Genomic DNA, 27256 nt, shown 5'->3' with positions numbered 1-27256 from the left:
TGTATTATTAGTGTTATTTATTTATTCAATTAAAGTATTTGTATTTAATTAGTCTTTTTTTCTTTTCTTATTAAGGTATTCAATGTATAATAATAATATTTCATATCTAATGAATGTATCGTGTATTTTTTGTAATCATATTATCATTTTGAAGGGTGTATCAAATAATGATAATCCACCATTGGAAATTTTTATCAAAGTTTTGATTATACTTATTTTTATTTTTTTTTTTATTGTTTGATTTTTTATTTGACTTTTACATTATATACATATATGTAATTTAACTACACAATAATATCATCAATATTCATATATGCAAAAGACATTTTCAAAAATATAAAGGAGAAAGAAAGAAAGAAAACAAAGGGGGCATGGAACACAATCTTAGGTTTAAAAAAAAACAACTCTTTAATACAATCATAATTTATCATAAATATTTTGCCAGTATCTCTCAAACTCCCTATACCTGCAGTTTTTCAACAACAAAAGTTTTTCAACTAATTCTATCAATGATAATTTTTTTGGATGCATCTATACTTAATTTGCTTATACTTGAGAATTTACTAATATAAATATATTGCTTTATCATCAGAATTATCAAATTTTCCACCTTGTGCACATTCTTATTAGCAAATTTTCCAAAAAGAATTGCTTGTCTATCAAAACTAATATGCCTGTCCAGTTTTTCGCAAAGCCATTCTTCAATTCCATACCAGATCTCTTTCACACATGGACATTCTACAAATATGTGATCAATAGTTTCAAAACCCCTCTTGCAAAATGTGCAAATCGGAGAATCAACAATTCTAAGTTTATGTAAATAATAGTTGCATGGAAATATTCTGTGTAAGATTTGAAACTGTAACCATTGCAATTTAGATTCTTGAGTTGTTTTAAAAGGAAATTCAAATATATTTTTCCATTCTAGCTCTGAAAAACTTTCTTCTGTTGATTAAACTCTTTGGTTTTATCATTTCACTTTAGGTCTAGATAGATTAAGCAAGTTTTATTTTTTTCTAAAATTTGAAAGAAATTGTATTTTCATACAAATCTCTTGGTTAACGTTAAACAAACTTTGTAAATTATAAAAATGTGAAGTAAAATTAATCATTTACCACAGATACTGTAGTTTTCAAAATCATAGATTTTCCTTATGTTTATCAAAGGTGGATAACTCTTCCAAAAAATATCAGCTTCTGATCATTAATAAGCCGTGCTCTATTTTACTTTCATTATTTAACAAGAAGTATTCATCTTGATTGAAATCGCTCAAAATTGCTCAATCTCCTTTCGTTTATTACATTGAATACCGTAATCCCCGTTTCGGTAAATGACGTCATCATAGAGAAGATCTCGAGGAGCTTGAAACATGGGATGCATTTTGTTTAAAAAGATATAATTAAGTGAATTAATCATCCCCCCCCCCCTTAAAGGCTCAGTCATTCAATCGCCTTTCACTGACCGTTCAGTCACTTTTCTGTTTACTGTAATTATCAGTGTCATATCCTGTGTCAGTATCTCATGAGACGTGTAATTTTTCTGTAATACTGGGAGAGAAACGGCATACAAAATTTCTTTCATACAGAGAGATAGGCTGATATCTTGCTTTGAGAGATATCAGTTTCTCCTAGAGGATAATTGTCTTTAAATTTTAAAAACATGTTCATTGCATTAATCTCATTAACAGTTCAGGATAAAAAAAAAAACAAAAAACACCGTGGATCTAGTGTGGGAAAACTTGGTTGTTTATTTCATCGTGCAACGGAAATTACAAGTCTCCAAAGAGGGTTAAATGAGGAGGTTCTTATACTTCATTTTTATAACTCTTCGTTTTTCACCACTGATCTGCATCAAACTGATCGCACCGGGTATACGTATTCGATGCTGTTCCCATTGTGTTTTGACAAACAAAAGAAACACACGTGTGCAATATACTAATGCAGAAATTAAGAAGCCCACATGCGTTATTAGTCACATGAGAACTAGTTAACAACATCACTCGTGTTAATAGCTACGAAATATAGAAAAACGTTCCTGTTTTGGCTTGGATTTCTCGAAAAATTCTCAAACTTAAGTTTGAAGGTTTTATTTATTTGAGCAGTCAAACTTTGAGCAAAATCGCAAACTTGTAGTCCATGCAAATTTCAGCTCAAGTTTCTTTCAAGAAATCCAGGCCTGAAGCGAAAATCAAATATTTAGCAACAGTAATGGTATAAAACAAGATGTGTTCTTAAAACTTTAATGCCATCAAAAGTGCATACACTGATGAAAGGCTTCACGTCAGATATGTATGTATTAACATTAAACGATATGACTAAGTTGGTCGGACCTATCATGGAGTTAAAACCGTAAGGTTGCAAAATTCACCATATTTTGCTATACCCTTTTCTGCTATTTGTAAATATACATTTAGATGTATATACGGGCATGTTGGTACCCAATTGTAAAAATCTCAAATTCTCATTTTTCAAAAAACAAATGAAGAATCGGATACGGAAACAATTTTTACTTTACTGCATGGTCAAAACGACGTGAAGGGGGTCAGAAATCGGGAAAACTCGCAACATATTTTTCGTATAAAGAAAACTTTACTATGGAAAGTTATATATTTTTAGAATCCCTAGAATGAAGAAAAACTCTATGTAGATTTCGAATTAGTGCACATGACCTTCGAATTGAAAGAGGAAGATATGAATTTACAAAAACCAATTCTGGCCAGAAGATTTCTTTAGAAAGAAACAAAAGAATTTGCGAATTATGTAGCCTTAATTGTGTAGAAGATGAATTTCATTTCCTTACTGATTGTCCATTCTATGTTGAAGAGAGAAATATGTTTTTTAATGGTATATACAAGCTCAACAAAAATGTTATCTACCAGGTATCTAACAAATAAGGACAAATTTACTTGGTTGATGATTAATGAAGACAAACCAGTAATTGTCAAATTGAGTGAATATTTAGTGCAAACTTTCAGAAAAAGAAGTGATGCTTTAAAACTGCAAAAATCATTATAGTTTATTATTCATATGTTGGTATATTACTGATACTGTCCATTTACTTGTGTATACACATGATTAGCAATTCATATAATGTATGTACTTGTTTCCCCAACATGCATCCACATGCAGTTTGCAGTCTATGTAACCTGTAGTTAATGTTGTAAACTTTCTTTCTTTTTTGAATTTCCTTCTTTATAAACTGTCTTACTGTTATGCCCTCTAGGCCCAAAATTGGAATAAACTTATCTTATCTTATCTTATACGGTATCAGCAAACGTAAAGAAGTCCTTCAAATCATTATAATGATTTTGACACCACCCTAAAACCAAACCCTTACCCCCTAGGATCATGAAATTTGCAATTTTGGTAAATTAGGACTACGTAAGTAAGTAAATTTTATTTAAAGTCGGCACTGTATACAATAGTAAAAATAACATGAGCTCTTAAACCGACTATCACAAACAAAATAAAATATCACAAGGTAAGCATGCAAAAAACAACATATATATACATATTTACACCATACTTTTGTTTGCTGAAAACCAGTCCATGAGAATTCCACTTTCCCTTTGAAGTGTATTTATAACATTATCTGAACAAAATCAGAAAGGGATAGAGTGTTGTCATCCGCATAGTGGTACAAAGCTGAGTCTTTGACAAAATAAAAAAATATCATTGATGAAAATATTAAACATTACTCCTTCTATAAATATTACAATACCCATTTAATTTCAATTTAGTATCGATAGCATTAGAGCAGATATCATTTATATATGTTTAAATATGTTTTGCACATATATAGAATTATATTCCCCCATCTATAACACCATTCGTTTTTCTGACACATGCATGCGCGATTGTAGAGAAGATTTTTAAAAATTGGGCAGTTTTTACACTCCCCTAGGGCCCCAGAGGTGCAGAAGTCCTGAAATTTGCAATGTATATCCCCATTGTCCCAACTTTAGATGCTTCAAACCAAATTTGAAAATTGGAATGGTAGTTATCAAGAAGTTAAAAATGTTCAATATTGTTAACGGACGACCCACGGCGGCGGACAACAACTGACCAATTGCAATAGTTCAGTTAACCTAATAAAGAATATATATGTATGCGATATTGCGTAAGCCTGTTATATTCATAATTATGTATTATAACCGTTGCAGAGCATATGGGTGGTTAGGCCTTATATTAAACTGGCATGCAATACGCTTTGAATGTGTAGTACCCAAATGCAATGCAATTTATTACTATTCGGGGGTGGGGGGGGGGGGTTATTAGAGGACTACCACATGTCAACCCCCTCCCTATTGCTTCATTGATGTTGATTCAGAATTCTTAAGGGGTATTAGGAGGGGTGAAACCCAGCCAAGATGGTGACTTATTTGTAACAGGAAGGGGGGGGGGGTTACATGCATTATTCAAAACAACAAATTTCTCATGTATGTACTCTTGATGATATATCTCGGTTTTCATGCGGCTTAGCATGAGACATTACGACATTATCAGACATATAAAGAATATTCGATTATATAGAGTTTTCCGTTCAATGCGGAAACAACAGGTGCATCCGATTATGACCTTGCTAATAGAAAAATTTAATATCCGGTTTCATTTGACTTGCGCAGTACAATAAATTCCAAAGCGGTATTGTTGCAGAAAACTTACCTTGCAAGTGTTTTTTATGAGATTACTGTAAACGATGCGTGCCGTACCGACCTGGGTTGATAAAGTACATGATCGAGATAAAGTTGATCAATGGTAAGATTACATTTAACCACTAATTATTTTTGCAGCGCAGTTTCTAGACTAGGACAAATTTTGTTTACCTTGGAAACCTTTTCTGTATGATCGAATTTTCTCCAACTGAATGAAATCCTCTCCTTCATTTAGAAAATGTTATCATTGTTTGAAATTCCTGAAACATAAAGAGTGGGATTTTATTGATATGGTTATCATTCTTGAAGGAGTTATTTTAGTATGAATTTGGTTTATTAAATGATTGCACAATTAACGTGTTGTGGTGTACATATGGGCATATCTTTTCAGTATATGGGATCTATGTTTCAAACCCGATGGTACTCAGCTCATTGTTGCGGCAGGAAATAGAGTATTGGTGTATGACACAAATGACGGTACCCTCATCCAGCCCTTGAAGGGACACAAAGACACTGTCTACTGTGTTTGTTATGCGAAGGATGGCAAGAGATTTGCTTCAGGCTCATCCGACAAAAGCGTCATCATTTGGACAAGTAAATTGGAAGGAATCTTAAAGTACACGTAAGTTACAATATCTTGCTACACTACTGACAGGTAGATCATTCTCAAAAATGTCATCATATATATGGAGATGTAGCAGTCAGCAAGGCTCGATTGTCGGTGGCCAGATAGCTCATTTGGTAGAGCACATGATTAGAGATCCCAGTCTGGTCCATTGCATATTCTCACTTCCTGTTACAGAGAATTGGAGGAAGTATATGTTTGAATATGAGGTATTCAAGGCTGTTCTAACATGTCGATTTAAGTTAAAAGATGTTGTATATTTGTCAAAAATCAAATTATTATGCTCAAAATTTTGTATGATGTTTGGTTATTAAGTCTTGTTTTTTATCCCATATGCTTGATTAAGGTTTTTTATTTCAGACACAATGATGCCATACAGTGCCTGGCATATAATCCTGTTACCCACCAACTGGCCAGCTGTGCTGTCAGTGACTTTGGTATGTTTTGTTTCAAAGCTTAGAAAACTTTACAATTTAAACAAAATGTAGAAATATTGTTTTAAAGGGACTAGTTCACGATTTTTGAGAAAAACATTTTTCATTTTTGATGTTAAACATTAAAAAAATAACTCATTTAATGTTGACAGCCAAAATTTTGACATTCTGAATGCAAGAATAAAAGCAATATTTTAGCCTTGAATCTGTGTTTTGTAAACAAAGACTCGAGTCATTTTATGCATACAAACAAGCAAGTGTAATATTGATTTTGTAAAATAAAGCATCTTAATTTTGCATAGTCACAAATTCTAACTTTTAGATGACACATTTTACCCCCAAAATGTTTGAAATGTGAAAGATATAATAAACTTAAATCGATATACATTTGTTTTGAAAATTTCGTAAACAATAACATACCGCAATCTTTGTTTACAAAACAAATAATAAACTCTCTACAATGAGATTCTATGATAATGTATAACTTTAATTTTTATGTGAAATCTTTTAAACACATTAGGCAGTAGATTTTGATCATTAAAAGTAAAACAGAAAATTTTGGGGAAAATTGTGAATCAGTCGCTTTAAGTTACATCCGTATGTATGCTTGTTTATTCCCGTATTTATCCAATTTCAGAATCCATTTTTTTAATAGAGAGTTGAAGCACTAATTCATGATTCCACTGGAGTTGTGTTTTGAAATAAACTTTCAGAGCAATACATTTCATATCAGTCCTCATTCATACATGCCAACTATCCCGATTTATTCGGGATTCTCCCGATTTCAAGCAGTCGAAAATGCAAATCCCGATATCCCGATCGGGATTGCAAAATACCCCGAAATCCCGATTTTCTAAAAATACCTCCCGTTTTACGACAACAAACCCGAATTTCCAACCCGAATTTAAAATCCCGCGCCGCTTATTCAAGCCAACCAATCAGAAATCGGGACAAAAATCGCCATATTGCTTTTTACCTGTGTCGTGTGTCGGGACTATTGGTTTCGATTTGGTGTAATTACCCTGAACCACCTTTCAAGGCTTTGTCGGAGGGTGTTTACCGAACTTAATTAGGAGCATGTTTTGATTATCATTAATCTGAAGGTATCAAGATGGGTTGCAAATTGTCATATTATTTACACAAACTTCAACGACAACGATGGGAGTTACACCACCGAGAAAAAAATCGAAACTCTTGTCCCGGTATTTGGACAAATGGGAGGCAGATTCAAGACAGCAAGAACCAGCTTAATGATAACATAATTGCTATTGGTTCAACGGCAAGGGCCTACCTCATCGACAATAAAGAAGATGTCCCACCATCTACCCTCCAGAGATTTTTTATGTAAGTTCTAATTTTAAAATTCTTGCTTATATAGTAATTTCTGAGACAAAAATCAGAATAAATATTTTTCAGTGAGATTTATAAACTAAAACCTTATTGTTTATCATGCAAAGTATTTGGGTGGGTTTTTTTTCCTCATACAGAAATATCATTACATCTTTGCAGGTCTGTGAGGAAGTTTTACGAGTGTGTGGCAGCCAAGATGTTGGCCAAGTTTCCCTTTGGAGATCCTGTTGTGTGTGGTCTGTCATTGCTAAATCCAAACAACAGAGGAGACCTCCCCCCAGCAGCCATCACTGACATTGCTAGACGATTTCCTAACCTATTATCAGAAAAGGACATGTATGAGCTGGAGGAAGAATTTTTAGATTACCAAACAACCCCAGCAAGTGACTTTTGTAAAAGTGAAGGTGTTTGCACCGATGAGTTCTGGGGAACCATTCTTCAAATGAAAAACAAAATCACCTTAAAACCAAGGTTTCCCATGATGCAGAAATTAGTTTCAGCTGTGCTAACAATTCCCAACTCAAATGCAGACTGTGAACGAGTTTTTTCTGTGCTAAAGAAAATACACACAGAAATGAGAAGTAACTTAGAGAATTCAACAGTATGTGCCCTATTGTCGACTAAATTAAATCAGACAGTGAAATGTCACAACTTTAAGCCAACCAAGGATCATATAAAGTCTGCAAAACAAGCTTGTCTTAGCTATAGCAATAGTTTTTGCTCCAAGTGACTGTGAGTTAGTTAAGAAGTCACTATGATGTGTTGTCTGGTGCATGTGCTGTGATTGTATAAAAACCATATAAAACCCCTTTTTTGTTCTTTTGTAAAACTTGATACTTTTTTGTACCACACCATTGATTGATTGTACATGTATTGTATTGAAATATGAAAATGAAGTTATCATATCTTATTCTTGTTTTCATTGGAAAAAGTAGAGAGAGATTTGTAGATAGATGTAGAAGGTTGAACATACACATTGACATATTTTAAAAGAACACAAGAATTCTACATACCGGTATCGCGAGAAAATGCCGCGAATTTTGAGCTTCGAAAAAAGGTCGTCGCGCGCAAAATCCCCCATGGAGATTTTCAAAAGTTGGCATGTATGCTCATTACAATATTTCAATATGATAAATGCATGTAATTTTTCATCTAACAAAAATGTGATTATTTTAACAACTTCTATCATATTTATCCAGCTGTTTCAGTAAATATTAAAAATTAAACTAGCTAAAATAGAGAAATTTCATTAATGTAAGCAATACAGTGTAAATGTACCGATACTCATGATAAAAGACTAGGGCAGTGAATCGATTCGGATACATATTGGTACAGCAAATGTTTTCAGTTTATCAGAGTAATGAAACACTCCCGCCCCCTATAGAAGTGTGCAACTAGTGCATTGATCAGCATTATTTTGGCCTCGCTACTATTCTTCTGCATCATGAAAAAAAAGCATCTATTTTGAAAATAAATTTGACAGGAAATTTATGTGTATTTATGTGCCATATCTTTAAAAGCCATTGCAGAGCATGAGACTAAACAGGCGACAGCATCAGGTATAATGATATATATACCAGTAAAGGTGACAAGAATTATTTTTTCTTTGCTGTTCAAATTTCGAGATGGATTTGCATTTGTTCAGTTATATTTTTTATCCAGTGTAGTTTTGTTTTTCACATTTGAGCTCATGATTTGAATAATTGTATCCTCCTGCCTATTTGGAGGGGCCCCGGTATTATACGGGGTCACCGCGTCTGACTGTCTCCAGTAACACATTTACTTTTACAGCCTGTCTGATTCAGCTTAGCCTTAGTGACAGTTGATAATTGAAGTAGTTATTAAGATTTAAGCCCCCCCTCCCCCCTACTCCCACACCCCCAATCAAGATAAAATGGCCGCAACTTGTTACCTCTCACTAGTATACACTTTTCATTGCTTCATCTTAACAATACAAATTCCTAACAAGTATAGAAGAAATAAGTATAAATACTAAGTAAACTTGTATCAGAAAATTTTAAAAATTGGTTTTAGTAATCAAACTTCACTCTTGATGAGTTTGATCTTGGTAAATATATTTGGAGAATATCTGTGATACAGATTAAGATGTGAATGGTCATGTAAATCTTAAAAAGCCCTGTTTACTGAACATTTTCTTTGGTTGAAATTGAGAAGGGAATTACTCAGCACATGACCAAGAATGAGTTATATGTATATTGTACTAGTGTATATGTGTTGTATAATGGTCTGCTTATATACAGTGAATTATCAGTACAGTGAATTATCTGTACAGTGAATTACCAGTACAATGAATTATCTGTACTGTAATTATCTATTCAGTGAATTATCAGTACAGTGAACTATCAGTAGTGAATTATCAGTATAGTGAATTATTTGTACAGTGAATTATCAGTATAGTGAATTATCTGTACAGTGAATTATCAGTATAGTGAATTATCTGTACAGTGAATTATCAGTACAGTGAATTATCTGTACAGTGAATTATCAGTACAGTGAATTATCTGTACAGTGAATTATCAGTACAGTGAATTATCAGTACAGTGAACTATCAGTACAGTGAATTATCAGTACAGTGAATTATCTGTATAGTGAATTATCTGTTCAGTAATATAACCTGTATTTTTTTTCTACTGTAGGACTGTGGTCCCCAGAACAGAAGAATGTGTCCAAACACAAGGTCAATAGCAGAATCACCTGCTGCAGCTGGACAAACGATGGACAGTACCTAGCCCTGGGACTGTACAATGGACTGGTCAGCATCAGAAATAAGGTCAGATTACAGTGATTCATAGTACACGAATATACAGCATGTACTTATACACTGTACTTGGAGAAACAACCTACAGTGTATTGTACAACTCTCTAAATTTAATATTGATGCATACTCTCTAAATTTATCGCAATTCACCTTTGAATTAGAGCGCTTTGGCCGATATACTATTGCGTTGTGTGACGACACAATTGAATCTGTTTGTAATACAATTGCAAAATGCAACAGAAACTCTCATTGGTCCATATGTATAAGTCCGCCCAAATTCCCTTATACGGGAGTAGTCAGCATTTGAAAACATGATGGCCAGATGCTAGATGGAAAAAAAACTTCAAAGGGAGAAAGAGAAAAGGTTGTATTCTTGTGTTGTTGTCTCATAAATTTAATATAAAAAAAATCCTAACATATTTTCCTACTATACTTGTGTCCGAACATACCTTCAAATATTTATTAAAGCCCCATACGACCCAAAAACTCGATCACAGCTTTTGATGATTTCGTTCGTAGACGTAGCCATGTTAGGTAGCCAGTCAATTCGAATCCCGGTTCATTTCCATATTGGCACAATAGCGTCTAGATGTGTACTAATACCCCACAAATATTTTAGCTAAATTGTTTAAATAATATACCACCCCAGTCCTATTAAATGATAATTATTCAAATAGCTAAACTCACGGCAGTGCGGCTTTCATTAGTCACGAGCGGCCGCGCCGGCCGATCTCCATCTAATGGGCTTATGTAGCATTTTCGTTCATCTAGAGCTTATTTTACCTTTACAAAAACTGGTTCAAAAATGTTTTAAATTCTATTAATTATTCGTGTTGATAGTAAATGAAGAGTGAATACATAACTTACAACCGATTTTATGAATAAGATACCAATAACAAGAGTTCGAATTGACCGGCTACCTAACATGGCTACGTCAACAAACGAAATCATTTGAAGCTGCGAGTTTTCGGGTGGTGTGTGGCTTTAATGAATATTTGAAGGTATGTTTTGACGCAAGTATATAGTAGGAAAATATGTTAAAGATTTTTTTATATTGAGTTTATGAGACAGCAACACAAGAATACACCGATTTCAGGCCTCAACCGTCCGCAGCTTTTTGTGACCCGTAAATCGAAGGTTTTTATAAGAGGTGGATATTTTCAGAGAGCTCCAGCTACACTGAATCCGCTCGAGAAAGTGGGCGGGCTGTAATCGGCCAATGAAAACTCTTGTTGTATTACATCAAACATGTCATTCAAATTGTTCAATCGTCTCATTCAATTGTGTCGTCACACAACGCAAAGCTATATCGGGTAAAGCGTTCTAATTCAAAGGTGAATTGCGATAATATTGAGGCATGCATAATTTTGATATATTCACTATAGTCAAACCTTGTTATCTCAAACTCAATGGGACTGGGAAAAAACGAGATATCCGAGGATTTGAGATATCGAGGGTAAAATACTTAAGGAATAAGTGGTTGGGACTTATGAATCATTTGAACATATCCTGTTATCCGAGATATTAGTGTTCTAGATTTCCAGTTTGCCTAACTATCTATTTTGTATTGCCTATAGGAGTTATAAGATTGATCACTGTTCGTTATCTTCACCTTTCATACTGAAGTTCAACTGATATAGTTTTTTTCTAATGCAGGGTGGAGAAGAGAAAGTAAAAATAGAGAGGCCTAATGCAACCACCTCACCCATCTGGTCCTTGCAGTGGAACCCTAGCAGGTGAGTTTTCACGACATCCTTTAGTTTTAAAGTGGCTCAATATGCTAATTAGTCTTTGAATGTAAAACTTAAGACTTACAGCAAGGATTAGGGCCATTTACCACCACCGGTGTGAGGATTCTAGACAATGAATGATTGATTTAGTTAATATTATATCCAGATATGGGAATTCTAGACAATTGATGATTGGTTTAGTTAATATTAAATCCAGATATGGGAATTCTAGACAATTGATGATTGGTTTAGTTAATATTAAATCCAGATATGGGAATTCTAGACAATTGATGATTGATTTAGTTAACATTTAATCCAGATATGGGAATTCCCATTGGTGAACTTTACACATTATGTATATTGGATGTATACCAATACCATTCTGTTGTTTTAGACCAACAGAAAATGTTTTTATAAAGATCAGAAAGTAAGTGGCAGAATGCCAGGCTTCTTTGATCTGCGGGTGGGATGATTGTTTTGAGGTCTGGTGAGGGGCTTAGTTTTTACACAGACACATTTTGTGCACATTGCTTGATAGAACACAAATATTTTCATGTTTGGAGGGTTTGAGCTGGTAAGTTAAAATGGTACATTTTTAATATTTTTGCACATTTCATACACAAACTATACCTATACGCAGGAGAGTTGAGATTTATACCATGTGCGTACAATTTGCAGAGAGGAATCCTATGATATCCTTGCTGTGGCTGACTGGGGTCAGAGGTTATCTTTCTATCAGTTGTCAGGGAAACAGGTAAGCTATGAAATTGACATTTTTTGGGGGGTTGAATTGTCAAATTGGGATTTTAAAAAGATTTATTCAGGTGTTTTTTTTCTTGTTTGCAGTCTGCAATTTTTTTGTTATTGTACATTAGATTGGACACTATGCTTTTCAGCATGTAGTACATGTATTTTACAAATTGTAATGCTAGCCATTTTACAATGAATGTGCTACAGTTGTCAACAGTGTACATATGAATATTGATAATATTAGTTCATCTCAGAAATAAAAGTAGAATGTAAATGTCAAAAAGAAATCTCATTATTTGAAAATGAATACATGAGGGTGTGAACGGCAATGCTTCATGCCAGCCTACTTTTTCATGAAATGCCAACTCTTCATGAAATGTGCCGACGTGAAGCGACACAATTCATACCCTCATGTATTTTCAAAAGTGCATTTTCTTTCTGAATTACACAGTAATTATGAATGTTGTCTAGTCTACGTTGAATAAATTTCGTTGTCTCTGTTGTGTCCAAGTGTGGACAGAAAACACAATTTAACTGACCATAAAGAATCAAGAGTTGCTCTATAATACAGTGTGTACTTTTATACAAAGTATGTGTTTAGAGGTTACACGAAGACCTGGTAATGTGGTGATGCATGTCATTTGTAGATCGGAAAAGACAGAAATCTTGGCTATGATCCAAATTATGTCAGCTGGTTCTCCCGGGGAGAGTATGTCGTAGTAGGCGGATCCAACAAACAGTGCTGTCTTCACACCAAGGAAGGGGTCAAACTTGGGGTCATTGGAGACCAGACCTCTTGGACCTGGTCTGCAGCAGTCAAGCCAGACTCCAACTATGTGGTAAGTAACACTGACGTAATGATTCTTAAAAACTGTATGCAATGTGAAATACTACGAAAATGACTGATGTATTCATGAAGCATAATCACTTTGCTCTGAATATGATATTTATCTGAGGATCTGTGTAAAACCAAAGGGAAATAACTCTGAATATCAGATAACACTACCTGCCATCTATATCTTTTTACACACTCACACACACACACACACATATATATATATATATATATATATATATATATATATATATATACGCTGCAACAATTCTTAAAAACTATGTATGCAATGTGAAATGCTATAAAAATGACTGATATGTTCATATAGTAGAATCAGTTTATTCTGAATATGATATCTTAAAAATGATTTTTTCTGAGGATCTGTGTAAGACTTGGGGAAGTAACTCTGAATTCACTCAAGTTACTGTGCAGAATAATAAAACTTTAAAAAAATTCCATAAACACTGTATTCATGAACTGTGCTATAGTTTTTTTCTGCCTTTATTTGTTTTATGATGAATTGCTTCAGAGCCTAATAGACAAGTTCATAGTATTGTTATAATCTTATATAATGTGTGCTGACAAATGCATTTTCTGGCAATTATGTTCTTGATAATGATTGTTTTCAAAATATAGAATCATTTGAAAAGTTTGAATCAGCAATTTTTAGCTGCATTAATATTAAGGTAATTCCACCCCTCTAGAAGTATTGGTTCAATCTTATATCTGATTGTTGATTCTTCAAGTAATATAGCTTAGTAACAAATCAAAGTGATGAATGTTGCGGTATTAATAAAAAAAATTATTAGCACACATATACCTGTTATCAACATCAGAAAATTGCAATTTTCCTTTAACAGCATTATCAGAATTTCACAAAAACTGGTTAAAACGATATAATAGTATTCATAACAGTTTCATGAAATTGTTTCTTAAAAAAATATACAATCTGAAAATGTTTGTGAAAAATAAAGGAAATCTATCGCATAATGAATTTGATAAATAATGTAATGAAAACAGAGTTTTTTCCTTGGATTTAATATTTTGAAACATATAATTAATTATTTATATATAACTTAGACTTATGAAATATTTTATGGTTAACAAGATTTTTTACAATAACTATTGAAAATGGCTCTAACAAAATTTATGTTCCTGTCATGCATAAATCTTATTAAATCATTGACTTTGCAAAGTCTTGTGATGTCACAAAAGTGTGGAGTTACGGTAAGTATATCTTATAACGTATGAGAATGCAAGGCAACTCAAATCTGGTGTTCTGTTCTGCAGGCTGTGGGGTGTCAAGACGGGACCATTGCGTATTACCAGCTGATTTTCAGCACCGTCCATGGTTTGTACAAAGACCGCTACGCCTACAGAGACAATATGACAGACGTGATTATCCAGCATCTTATCACTGACCAGAAAGGTAGGGCATTCTGGGAGATTTTACTGCGGGCTCTGCGTACTTAGTTTGATTTTAAGTTCTGCTGTGTGCTGTTTAGAGTATGTGTGTGCTAGATGAAGGAAGCTGAATTTATTTACAGAAACAGAATTCATGGACGTGTTAATAAGGTGCTTTACTTGTACATAGATTTAAACAAAAGATTTTATGATAGATGTCTGTCCATCTGACTGTCTTTAAAATCATGTTTGGTTCTTAACTTTGTATCAAAGCAATATTTAGATCTTCATACGTGACACAAAGATTGTTATGTTCAAAGGTTGGAACTGACATTCGGACAAGATCATTGTCAGACAAGGTCAATGTCAGACAAGGTCAATATCAGACAAGGTCATTGTCAGACAAGGTCAATGTCAGACAAGGTCATTGTCAGATGAGGTCAATGTCAGACAAAGTCAATGTCAAAAAAGGTCAAGTCTGAGAGATAAGTTGAGGTTTATGTTTGTGAAAAAGCGACACTAGATTCACAGACATGACATAATGGTGTGTCTGGATTCTTCATATACCCTAATGTCAAGGACACTTGGAGAAAAAGTTTTATGATTTGTGTCCAGTTTGTGTGTCATGACTCTGACCTTAGGTCTGCTACACAAGGTCAGGGTTACATGGGAAAGTGTGAAATATTTGCAATAGTCTTATCTTCACAACATCAAAATATTAAATTGTGTAGTTATGATGTAAAACTGGAACTGTAAAGTTTTACGTACCTCCATTTTAATAATAACGGATTTCTATTTTGAAGACCAATACCATACTGTTATTTAATATGAGGGAAATCAAACAAAGAATTGTTTATATGTCATAATATAAAGTTTTTTGGGGGGAATGCCAGTAGTTATAATGCATAAAATTTGAAAGACTCTTTCAGTCTTTGTTTTCACTCTAATGTATTATTTACTATCTGCAAGTTAAAGCTGTTAGAATTATTTGAACATTTTTATTGCTGATTTTCCTTTCAATTTAGTTGACAAAACTCGCACGTTTTCGCTATATCAAGACAGTTATTGTGGTGAGACATCTCACATCTGATTGGTGTACAGTCAGATAGAGCTTTATTTTCATTGGCTGACTGGCAGCTCTCTCACTAACTCTTAGTCATTGTCTTTCTCTTGACTGTTGATGACAACACAGTTGAATTTTGTCAGTAGTTATGTGTATTTGGTTTTGTATTTATACAGTATATTAGTAAATTATATTGGTTAGAGTAGGACATCTTTGTAGTACATGTAAATTCAGTGGAATTGTACTTTTAAACTAATTTAAAGTATATATATTGTAGTTTTTGTACAGGGGATGTGTGTTTTTAGATAATTTTGTTTGTCTCCAATTTGAAGAACACCTCAGTTTTCATCGCGCATGATTTGAAATTTCAATAACTTGTTAGTTCAGAAACACACACTCCTAGTTAGGTCAAGCAAGAAATGTACATGTAGTCAGTCTTTATATCATTCAGTTAAAATGTTCTCAATGAATTGGTGTAAAAACACAATGATATTGTATTTCTTTGTTACATAGATGAGTATTCCCTATGTTTCATACATCCAACATCCTTTTTAGCTCACCTGAGTCGAAGGTGGGCTTTTCTGCTTAAAATTTGTCCATTATTGTTAACTTTTCACATTTTCATCTTCTCCAGAACCACTGTGCCAATTTCAATCAAACTTGGTACAAATCATTCTTAGATGAACATGCAGGATGCAAGTTTTTTTTTCAAATGAAGGCCACGTCCTCTTCAAAGGGGAGATAAAAATAAAAGGCAAACATTTAAAACTCTTCTTCTCAAGAACCACTGGACCAAAGAGTTGAAATTTACATGAAAGTTTCCTGACATGTATAGCTTTAAGATTTTTTAAAAAAATTTAAAAATCAGGTTTGTTCAAATCCTGACCCCTGGTTGAAGGGTGGCCACAATAGGGGATCAAAGTTATTTTTAAGAATATATAGGGAAACATCCTTTAAAATCTTTTCAAGAACAGCCGGTTCATGATTAGTCACATTGATATGCATGTATCTTCAGGTAGTGAGTGCATAATCAGTTTTGTTTTAATTTAAGGGCACTAGGGGTAGGTTGAGGCCACAAAGGAAATCAAAGTTCTATATGGGAATATACAGGACATTAATTAAAAACAATTTCTTTTCAAGAGTAACAGGTTTTTGAGTTGTGTGGATTCAATTCTAGGGAGGGTTTTCATATTTTGTGTATAGATTCCTTTTGGCAAGAATTCAAGAAATTTCATGTGATGCCATGTTTGATCTTGTGACCTTCACCATGGAGTTTGATCCAACTTTCAAAACTTTAACTGAAAGTTTTACCTTGCACATAACTTTTTAATGAAGATTTTAACATTGTGTATTTGACCTGCATTTAAGAAAAGATAACCTAGGAAATATCTCCTGAACTATCTAAGGTAGGGATTTCATATTTTGTATGTAAATTCCTTATGACATGACCTTTCATCTGATAAGATTATTTTTAGTCTTGTGACCTTGACCTTTGAGTTTGACCCAGAATTAATACTTTAACCTTGCCCAAAATTTTTTATTGTTGAGTAATAGAGCATTCGTATAATCATAACTGTATGACTTTTTGTGCATTTTTTATGACAATTTAAGACCTTTCGTTTAGCACCATAGTTTTTGACCTTGTGACCATGACCTTGGGACCATGACCTTGGAGTTTTTCTTTTTTGCCACTGGGGACATGTTTCACAAACACATTTTATTCTTAAATTTCATGACAATTGCATCTCTGTTTTTAAAAAAAAATGATAAAATTTGGAGAATCTGCTTCTGGTTTTGCAGTTCTCACTCTTATTTTTGTTTTATTTGTTTATAGTTTGGTCGGAAGGGGGTTGTTCTATAAAAAATCTTTTTCTTTTGCATGTTTTCTTATATTATGGATGTGGAATTTTATTGTTGTGTACAAGTTGATGTTTTTCATAAAGAACTTTGTATAAGACAAACACAATTTGGCCCCTCAGAAATTGTTGAGATGTGAAATACATGCATATTTATTTAAATTACAATTCTTGTATGATGCAGCTTTGACTGTCACTTTGAAAAATTTGCAGCCAATGTTGCATGTTTCCTTGTTATTTGGTATTATTGTGAATGGAGTGGTTTTTTGGCCTCTCATTGTTTTCTGTAGGAAATATTATTTGACAGTGCATGATTTTAATTAAAAAAAACCCTGAATTAATGAATAACAGTAATAACACAACCTAACAAAAAAAAATAACAAAACAAAAAACAACTATTGAGCAATATTTGTTAAGATTTATTTTGATCCACTCTACATATTTTAGAAGCAAAAATGAGTTCCCAAAGTCACTCCGTGATTCCTGAGAGGTATAGGGTACAAATTGTGCACTTTATATTTTCTCATGAAAAAAATGTGTTTATGACATCATATTTTAGAATCATCAGCTTTTGATTAATGTTTTTGTATTATCAGTATGTTGTGAATACACTCTTTGTCAAAATACGCATTGTCTAGTAAGCACTGCTTGAAAATGTGACTGTCATTGTTTGGAAGTTGAGTTAAGCCCTTGATTAGCATAAAAAGTACTTTCGATTGGACTCTGAAAGTTACTGTAACAATTTCTGGTTTGAGATGACAGAAAGATATTTTTAGCGTAGTACAGAGTGTATGTATGTAGCGATAATTAATGGACTGAATTGAGAAGTGCCTTTGCAGATCAGATATTACATTAAAAAGCAAATGATAATGATATTGATATCATACATATAAGCAATAGTTTTTAAAATGTTTAGATCTATGTGAAATTTGCTGATACCAGATAATGATACATTAAATCCAAATTTCAGTGAGGATCAAATGCAGAGATTTAGTGAAGAAAATAGCCATCTACCGTCACAGACTAGCGGTGAGTCCAGGTTATACTGTAACATTCCGTACTATAAATAGTCATCTACAGACTATCGGTGAGTCCAGGTTATACTGTAACAGTCCGTGAAACAATCTGTACTATAAATAGCCATCTACCGACACAGACTAGCGGTGAATCCAGGTTATACTGTAACAGTCTGTGAAACAATCTGTACTATAAATAGCCATCTACCGACACAGACTAGCGGTGAATCCAGGTTATACTGTAACAATCTGTACAATAAATAGCCATCTACCGACACAGACTAGCGGTGAATCCATGGCCCCCGGGGTAGGATGCGGCCACAGTAGGGGATCAAAGTTTTACATACAAATATATAGGGAAAATCTTTAAAAATCTTCTTCTCAAGAACCATTGGGCCAGAAAAGCTGATATTTACATGAAAGCTTCCTAACATAGTGCAAATTTAAGTTTAATCAAATCATGGCCCCCAGGGTAGGATGGGGTCACAATAGGGGATCAAAGTTTTACATACAAATATATAGGAAAAATCTTTAAAAATCTTCTTGTCAAGAACCATTGGGCCAGAAAAGCTGATATTTACATGAAAGCTTCCTAACATAGTGCAAATTTAAGTTTAATCAAATCATGGCCCCCGGGGTAGGATGGGGTCACAATAGGGGATCAAAGTTTTACATACAAATATATAGGAAAAATCTTTAAAAATCTTCTTCTCAAGAACCACTGAGCCAGAAAAGCTGATATTTACATGAAAGCTTCTGACATAGTGCAGATTTAAGTTTGTTCAAATCATGGCCCCTGGGTGTACCATGGGGCCACAAGGGGGATCAAAGTTTTACATACAAATATATTGGGAAAATCTCAAAAAATCTTCTTAAGGAGGTATGCTACACCAGAGAAATTTGATGTAGATGAAAAGTGGAGGATATGTACAACAATATTTTGAAGTTAAAAAATTTCAAATTTACTTTATTTTGTCAAAAAATACAGTTTTAGTAGAAGGTAATCTGAAAAAAATTTAAAACCCCTGCTGGACTCGAACCTGCGACCTACAGTTCAACAGTCGGTATTTAAACCTACTGAGCTACTCGGCTAGGTATTTAAATGGAAAAGGAGAAGATAAATATTGCTGATCTCGATTTTTTCATCCATGTTTTTAAAGGAAGTCAGCCATTATGACGATGTAGAGTACTACCTTAAGAACATTGGGCCAAAGAAGTTGACATTTACATAAAAGCTTTCGGACATAGTCTAGATTCAAGTTTGCAAAAATCATGGCCTTCCAGGGGTAGGTTGGGGCCATAATAGGGACTAAGGTTTTACATGCAAATATATATGGAAAGTCTTCAGATATGGGCCAAGGTGAGCGATGTGGCCCGTGGGCCTCTTGTTGAAAATACATACGGGTATAAACTGCAACACTTCACACCAGGATACCTGTCAATAAATAACTGCAACACTTCACACCAGGATACCTGTCAATAAATAACTGCAACACTTCATACCAGGATACCTGTCAATAAATAACTGCAACACTTCACACCAGGATACCTGTCAATAAATAACTGCAACACTTCACACCAGGATACTTGTCAATAAATATTTGGACATGAAGTGTCACAGTTCATACCCTCATGTATTTTTAAAAATGAAATTTTTTCTTAATTCAAATATCATTAATTTTGTTTCCCTCTTGGGATCCACAGTTGTTCTCCTTTGGGTCGTAAGTAGGTGGTAGGAAAATTGTTGTTTTGGTAAAGAATGCATAAGTTGTGTTATTCATTTAGGTACAACTTCCAGACAAAATAGTCATCTATGAGTTGTATTCTGACGATGCTGCAGACATGCACTATAAAGTTAAAGAGAAGATCAACAAGAAATTTGACTGTAATCTGCTGGTGGTTTGTTCCCAGAACATCATTCTCTGTCAGGTGAGCACTGAGTTGGAGTGTCGGCTAAATTTGAAATTATCTTAAGGTACATGTAGCTCACTACACTAAAGCTTATATTCTATATGACACTACATCACAAGATGGCGATTTAAATGTTTTATAAAATTATTTGTATCGATAGATTTGATTGTCTATTGTTGTAGCTCATTGGTTAAAGTATTGGGCTGGTGAACCGCAGATCTCGAGTTCAAATCCCCCAGAGTCTTTTGTTCATATGTGTTGAAATAATTTTTTTGAAAATCATGTTTTTATCCAAATTTGCATATTTTCTGCCTTTTTGGCATGATATGTACTTATTATATATCATCATATCTTTTATGATTAAATCAATTTGTACTGATTTGAGAAACTATTTCAGGGTGTACTGAGCTACCTTTAAAAAGGGAAAAGCAATGACAATATAATTTTGAAATTGTGAATTTGAGAATTTCGATGTTACATTCTTGTTTGTACTTTAATTACTGGTATATACATAATTATATTTTCAAAAACTTATAACGAGGAAAATAATCATTGATGAATAGTAAGCACAGTCAAACCTGGTTATCTCAAACTCTATGGTGCCAAGAAAAAGTTTCAAGATACCCAAGGGTTCGAGATATTCAGGTGTAAATACGTCAAGAAAGAGACTTCCAACTCGCTTCAACATATCCAAAGTATTCGGGATATCGAGGTTCGAGATACAGAAGTTCAACTGTGTTCGAGATACCAAAGACCAACTGTATTTAAACAAGTTATTGGGCAGGTTTCATTAATCAGATGAGTTCTTTTCTTTCAATCTAACAGGACAAACGACTTCAGTGCTTCTCCTTCCAAGGAATTAAAGAGAAAGAGTGGCTGATGGAGTCCCTGATTCGGTACATAAAGGTCATCGGCGGACCTGGAGGTCGAGAGGGGCTCCTGGTCGGCCTGAAGAACGGGCAGGTACGTGTCACGCCCAATCACCCCCCAGGCAGCGAGTCTCTCCTGGTTGGCCTGAAGGATGGTCAGGTGGGTGCATGACCTTTGACCTTCACCTCCCCAAGGTCATCCTTGTACCACCTTTTCTTTGGGCCAACCTGGATATCTACTAATTCAATTCTAATTTCTGTGTTTTGTGGTGCATTGCTACCCCTGCACTGATACTCTCCTGCGTTTGGATTAACATTTTATATTGTACCTATAGTCAAGTGTTCTACGTACATTTTGTATGATTTTTAAATTCTAATGGGTCAGTAAGTCAACATGTCTATACTCCGTTTTGCGTATGTTGAATGGGAAATTTTGAAATTGCTGTGATATTGTAGATTAGAGCTCTTGTAGACAGCATATCAGGTCTAAAATACCTATACCATGAAACAAATATTATTTTGAGTTTAAATCTTGATATTATTAAACAAATGTTATTTTGAGTCTAAATCTTGATATCATTAAACAAATGTTATTTTGAGTACATGTAGATAATCCCGAGAAACGATTAATGATTGCTTTACTTTCTTGGTATCAGATTATGAAGATTTTCGTGGATAATGCCTTTCCCATCATGCTGTTAAAGCAGAGTACGTCCGTAAGGTGTCTGGACGTCAGCGCCTCCCGGACAAAACTAGCGGTGGTGGATGAACACAACACTTGTCTAGTGTACGACATTAACACCAAGGATCTCTTGTTCCAGGTATTTAAATCTGCATCGCTGATTTTTGTAATATAACTTGATGTTAACATAATATAAGAAAATCCTTTTGAGTTTTTCAAAATCGATAATGTTGTATTAGTAATACAATTTGATGTTTTAAAATTGTCTTTAACCGGTAATGTATTTAGTAATATGATTGGATATGTTGTTTTTACCACAGGAACCAAACGCGAACAGTGTAGCTTGGAATACTCATTATGAAGACATGCTTTGTTTCTCTGGTAACGGTCTACTGAATATTAAGGCCAGCAACTTTCCGGTTCACCAACAAAAGTTACAGGTAAGCATCAGTTTTCAGATTTGATTTAAGCTCTTATTTGTGGACTCCATTAGATACGTTTTTAAGCTTGGAAGAGCACAACATATTTTGTACAGTCTTTTTGGCCTGTCTGCATGTTTATATTTGTTCGTCTGTCCAAAATTCTGTCGTAACTTCTAAGCTTTGCCAGGTAGAAAATTAATATTTGCTCAAGTGAAAGGACCCACACCAATGTCAAGGCTTATTAAGCCATAACTTTTGATTTGTACCAGTTACAGACTTCATTGTTTAGGAAATCTAAAAGTCAAGGTCAAAACTCAATTTAGATCAAGGTTGTCTGAAGGTCAGCCTTCAAAGACAAAAAACATGGCCACCTATACGAAATTTTACGAAATTCCTGTTTTGTGAACACATTTTGTTTCTGTTTTAACAAATGTATTTGTACATGAGACTAAGTGAGATTCCCTTACAATAATGATACTGTTGTCTTTTGTCGGTTTACATAGGAGGTAAGAATTAGTTTGAAAATGTTTGAGTTATTAGTTAAGAGTTCTCAGTTATTGCAGTATTTTTGGAAAAGTTGGACACGCATTGAAAAGTATTTGGTTTTTCGTTTTCCTTAATGGAGGGAGTTGAGAATTTTTGTGTCATCAAAATATGGTAGGTGGGGTGCACAATGATATGCTTGTTACTGAAACGTTGATATACATGTATATTGTAACACTGAAACTTATATATTGGTAGTACACATGTTGCAATGAAAGCATAGAAGATTGTATTTTTGAATTGTCAAAAGATGGAAAAATTAGTGTTACTTTTAAGTTCTTCATGAAATTTCAGATACTGGATATTTATACATGTAGTATAATATGAATGTAGTTGAACCTAAGACTTTTTAAGACACTGACTTGTCAAATCATCTCATATAAATAGTTATGAAAATGCAATAAGTTGTCTATTATTAACTGACTGCATGTTTCATAACATTTCTTAATCTCTGCATTTTCTCTCAGAGAGAGCATTCTTGTGTGATAATCTACATGCATAGAATTGTTAAATGTGCTTTATATTTGGTGGGTATAAGTTTAATCTACCTTGATTTGTTGTTACTATTTTGTTATCAATCCTTGTTATTTTTTATATGCACTGTCATGATAATTCCATGTGGTCGTGAATTGAAAATAAAACTATTCCGATAACCTGGCTGTTGTATACCAACGTACACCAGAAGCCAGATTAAGTCTTTTTTTAGCCAGGGCCGTCTAAATTTCATTTCTCTGTGAATAACACATCAGTAAAATGCACATTGTGATTCCGACAGGGTTTTGTGGTGGGCTTCAGTGGATCTAAGATTTTCTGTCTCCACGTCTACTCCATGTCGTCCGTCGACGTCCCACAGTCCGCCTCTATGTATCAGTACCTGGAAAAGAAGCTCTTCAGGTAAGTACGATAAGTGCCACTTCTGGGGCTTCTCCATCTATCATTCTCTTCTCCACCAAGTCAGTATCTTCACCAAGTCAGTATATTCTCCACCAAGTCAGTATATTCTCCACCAACCAAGTTAGTATATTCTCCACCAAGTCAGTATATTCTCCACCAACCAAGTTAGTATATTCTCCACCAAGTCAGTATATTCTCCACTAAGTCATACAATATCATTGATACTATGGAAATGTATCTATGTATGTATAAACTCTAGATCTTGACCTTTGTTAGGGACGCCTACAAAGTAGCCTGTCTGGGGGTGACAGACGGGGACTGGGAGGTGCTGGCCCACGAGGCTCTGGAGGGGTTAGATTTTGACACTGCCAAGAAAGCCTTCATCAGAATCAAGGATCTTCGCTATCTGGAGCTCATTCACTCCATAGAGGTTCGTAACTTGTTCAATCCATAGAGTCCTGTTAAGGAGGTATTCTACGTCGGCATAATGGCTGACTTCCTTTTAAAACATAGAACGATGAAAATATAAATATTGGCAATATTTGTCTATTCATTAAAAAAATTCTTGCCTAGCTCAGTAGCTCAGTAGGTTAGCACATTGACTGCTGAACTGTAGATCATGTGATCGAGTTCAGCAGAGGTTTTTAATTTTTCTGAAATTGCTTTTTACTAAAACTGCATTTTCTGAGTAAATAAAATAGATTTGAAAGTTTTCAATTTGAAAATATTGTTGTACATATCCTACTTTTCATCCATATCAAATTTCTCTGGTGTAGCAAACCTCCTTAATGTGTGTTCTCAATGATGAATGTGAAGAACCTATTGCCTGTCAAACTAGGCATTCACAAAAAATTTAAGTTTTCACAAATAAACTCTTATACATAAAAGACTTAGCATTAAATAATGATTCATGAATTCAAAGTTGTCTCTCCTGAATAAACACATCATTGTATCCATGTGACAATAAGGTCTAGTGAAATAAAAGTGTTCTACAGCATGAGATATACAGAATTATGTATAGATAACATTGAATATGATTTCAGGAGAGGAAGAAGAGAGGGGAGAATGACAATATGGTGTTCCTGGGTGATGTCTACAGCTACCAGGCGAAATTCCATGAAGCGGCCAAACTGTTCAAAAAGTCAGGAACTGAACAGAAGGCCATGAACATGTACACGGACCTCAGAATGTTTGATCATGCCAAGGTATAACACACACATTTTATCTTAATGATCATGGTCCTCAGAATGTTTGATTAAGCCAAGGTATAACACACACATTTTATCTTAATGTTCATGGTCCTCAGAATGTTTGATTGTGTCAAGTTGTTACAAATACGTTAAAAATTTATGAAATTGCAGTGCAGAAAAAGATTTACGGTTATTCTCATGTTTTTTTCACTTCTTGTTCAAAGAGCAGAGTAAAAAGACTGAGGCCTATTTTGTTTACAGGAGTACATCGGTTCAGGAGACCCACTGGATAAGAAGATGCTGATCACCAAACAAGCTGACTGGGCCAAGAGCAGCAATGAGCCCAAGGCCGCTGCGGAAATGTACATCTCAGCTGGCGAATTCTGCAAGGCAATCGACATCATAGGAGACCATGGCTGGGCTGACATGTGAGACTTAGTGATGGCTACAAAATTAGAATACCGTAAAAGCAAAAGTTTTAGCGAGGATTTAATTTTGGCATTATTAGTGAGAGTGATGAGATCGCTAAAATTGAATATCGCTAACAATTTATTCCATATCGGTGGTAACAGTTAACCTTTACTGGAATAATAAAGTCACTAAAATTAGCTCTCACTAAATATATATACCCATTTTTATAGAAAAATCACAAAAATTTTGTCTCACTAAAAATTCCACCTGTACGGTATCTGTAAAAACATATAATAACTAACATTTTTATCTGAGATTTTTATGAATAGCCACTGTGTATGAATTTGTATGAAAACATTTTATAGGCCCTTTATTTTTTTGTGTGGAGCCATATTAAAAACAAAGTGTGAAATGTACCTAAATGAGATTGGATGTTATGACAGGTTGATTGATTTGGCCCGTAAACTGGACAAGGCTGACCGAGAGGCTTTGAGCCGAGCTGCCGTGCACCTGACTAAGATGGAACAGTATCCATTCGCTGCTGAGGTGTACAGCAAAATGGGGGACATCAGAGCTCTCATCAACCTGCACGTGGAGGCCAAACACTGGGAGGATGTAAGAATGATTCCAATCTCTTTCAATGTATTCATTTCTCAATGAAAGCAATGACCCCTCAACCTATATGTTTTAAAAGGAATCAAGTTAGTTTGTATGACAGTGGATGTAAAAACGATGGATGAATTAAATGGTGATTTGTATAATCGCTAAAGCAGTCTAGTAGGGATTTATTGGTAGAATAATGTTTGTCTTTTTCCCCATTTTTACATCACTGCTGGACAGGTTCCTTGTGTTATCGTACATGTAACCATGTACTTTCACTTTCACTTTGACCCTGCTCTGATTTAGAAAATAAACAAAATATGGAAATTGGAGACCCACCAAAAGCAGTACAGATGCACTATAGTAAATGCTAATTTACTACAGTATTACAGCATTTGAATACACAACAGTAGGATTTACAAAACGGCATGCTGTGTCAGCTGTTGATATGTAAATTTCTTGTTATCGTGAATTTTTTTTTTCGACAGGCTTTCACACTGGCAGAGAAACACACGGAGTACAAAGAGGAAGTCTATGTTCCATACGCTCAGTGGCTCGCCGAGAACGACAAGTTCGACGATGCACAGGAAGGTGCGTAACTCAACATTTAGTCATGGTGTCTCATAATTTCACAACGCTCTTAAACAAAAAACTTCTTTGTGAGAGGAATTAAATGTATAACACTGATTTGCAGCTTTCCACAAGGCTGGCCTGCAAGGGGAGGCTGTAAAAGTGCTGGAACAGCTTACCCACAATGCTGTTATTGAGAGTCGCTTTAACGATGCTGGGTACTACTTCTGGAAACTTTCCATGCAATGTCTAGATATAGCTAGAGGTGGGTGACCTTGTCAAGGACGTCTAGTCAAGAGGCTTTTTTTTCCTTCTACTTTTCACCATTATTATTTCAAGCAATTTAATAGTTTTGATTTGATTCTTACAGTATTTTGTTTTTGGTCAGAACTGTCTTTAAGCTTATTTAACTAATTTCAGAGGAAGAAGAGGGTTTGTATTCATGGTTTATATTTGTTTTGTTTGAATGGCTATCATCAAGGACGTGTTCAGTATTTAGCTAGCATAGACAATTAGAACATCCCCAATCTAATTAAAATCAGATCTTTTCACATCGCTCGGATTCTCTATGCTGCTTTTTTTTTTCAGCTTAGAGCTTCAGAGTATAAAAAAAAATTCAGATTTTAATTGGATTAAGAATATTCCCCATTAGATAGTGGTAGTGAAGT

At 34.4% G+C, this 27256-nt stretch overlaps 3 protein-coding genes across 3 annotated transcripts in view; all 3 read left to right on the top strand.

Moving 5' to 3' along the window:
* The window catches only part of LOC125656284 (contactin-2-like), a 58225-nt gene extending 57531 nt beyond the window's left edge, over nt 1-694 (top strand). The window contains exon 25 of the mRNA XM_056145841.1: nt 1-694. This exon is cut by the window's left edge and continues 3082 nt beyond it. The gene's annotated coding sequence lies outside the window, so the exon portion shown is untranslated.
* A 3909-nt stretch (nt 695-4603) lies between these two features.
* LOC125653136 (intraflagellar transport protein 122 homolog) overlaps nt 4604-27256 on the top strand; it is a 34879-nt gene continuing 12226 nt past the window's right edge. Inside the window, exons 1-20 of the mRNA XM_056145359.1 lie at nt 4604-4757; nt 5046-5276; nt 5640-5716; nt 9721-9854; nt 11499-11578; nt 12251-12326; nt 12970-13161; nt 14448-14586; nt 18451-18509; nt 20282-20425; nt 21233-21370; nt 21933-22097; nt 22279-22398; nt 23699-23817; nt 24094-24247; nt 24861-25022; nt 25269-25435; nt 25862-26033; nt 26507-26609; nt 26713-26853. Coding sequence (XP_056001334.1) covers nt 4699-4757; nt 5046-5276; nt 5640-5716; nt 9721-9854; nt 11499-11578; nt 12251-12326; nt 12970-13161; nt 14448-14586; nt 18451-18509; nt 20282-20425; nt 21233-21370; nt 21933-22097; nt 22279-22398; nt 23699-23817; nt 24094-24247; nt 24861-25022; nt 25269-25435; nt 25862-26033; nt 26507-26609; nt 26713-26853 — 2632 coding nt within the window. The 5' untranslated portion in view covers nt 4604-4698. The remainder of the gene's footprint in view (nt 4758-5045; nt 5277-5639; nt 5717-9720; nt 9855-11498; nt 11579-12250; nt 12327-12969; nt 13162-14447; nt 14587-18450; nt 18510-20281; nt 20426-21232; nt 21371-21932; nt 22098-22278; nt 22399-23698; nt 23818-24093; nt 24248-24860; nt 25023-25268; nt 25436-25861; nt 26034-26506; nt 26610-26712; nt 26854-27256) is intronic.
* LOC125655094 (uncharacterized) lies at nt 5744-8024 on the top strand. Its single transcript, XM_048885263.2, has 2 exons — nt 5744-7057; nt 7223-8024. Exons 1-2 carry the CDS (start codon nt 6825-6827, stop codon nt 7791-7793), a joined length of 804 nt encoding a protein of 267 aa, XP_048741220.2. The 5' UTR covers nt 5744-6824; the 3' UTR covers nt 7794-8024.

The sequence above is a fragment of the Ostrea edulis genome, chromosome 7 (assembly GCF_947568905.1).
Source record: "Ostrea edulis chromosome 7, xbOstEdul1.1, whole genome shotgun sequence".
NCBI classification, from domain to species: domain Eukaryota; kingdom Metazoa; phylum Mollusca; class Bivalvia; order Ostreida; family Ostreidae; genus Ostrea; species Ostrea edulis.
Note: the sequence above shows the minus strand (reverse complement) of the source record. Positions and strands in the feature narration are given on the sequence as shown.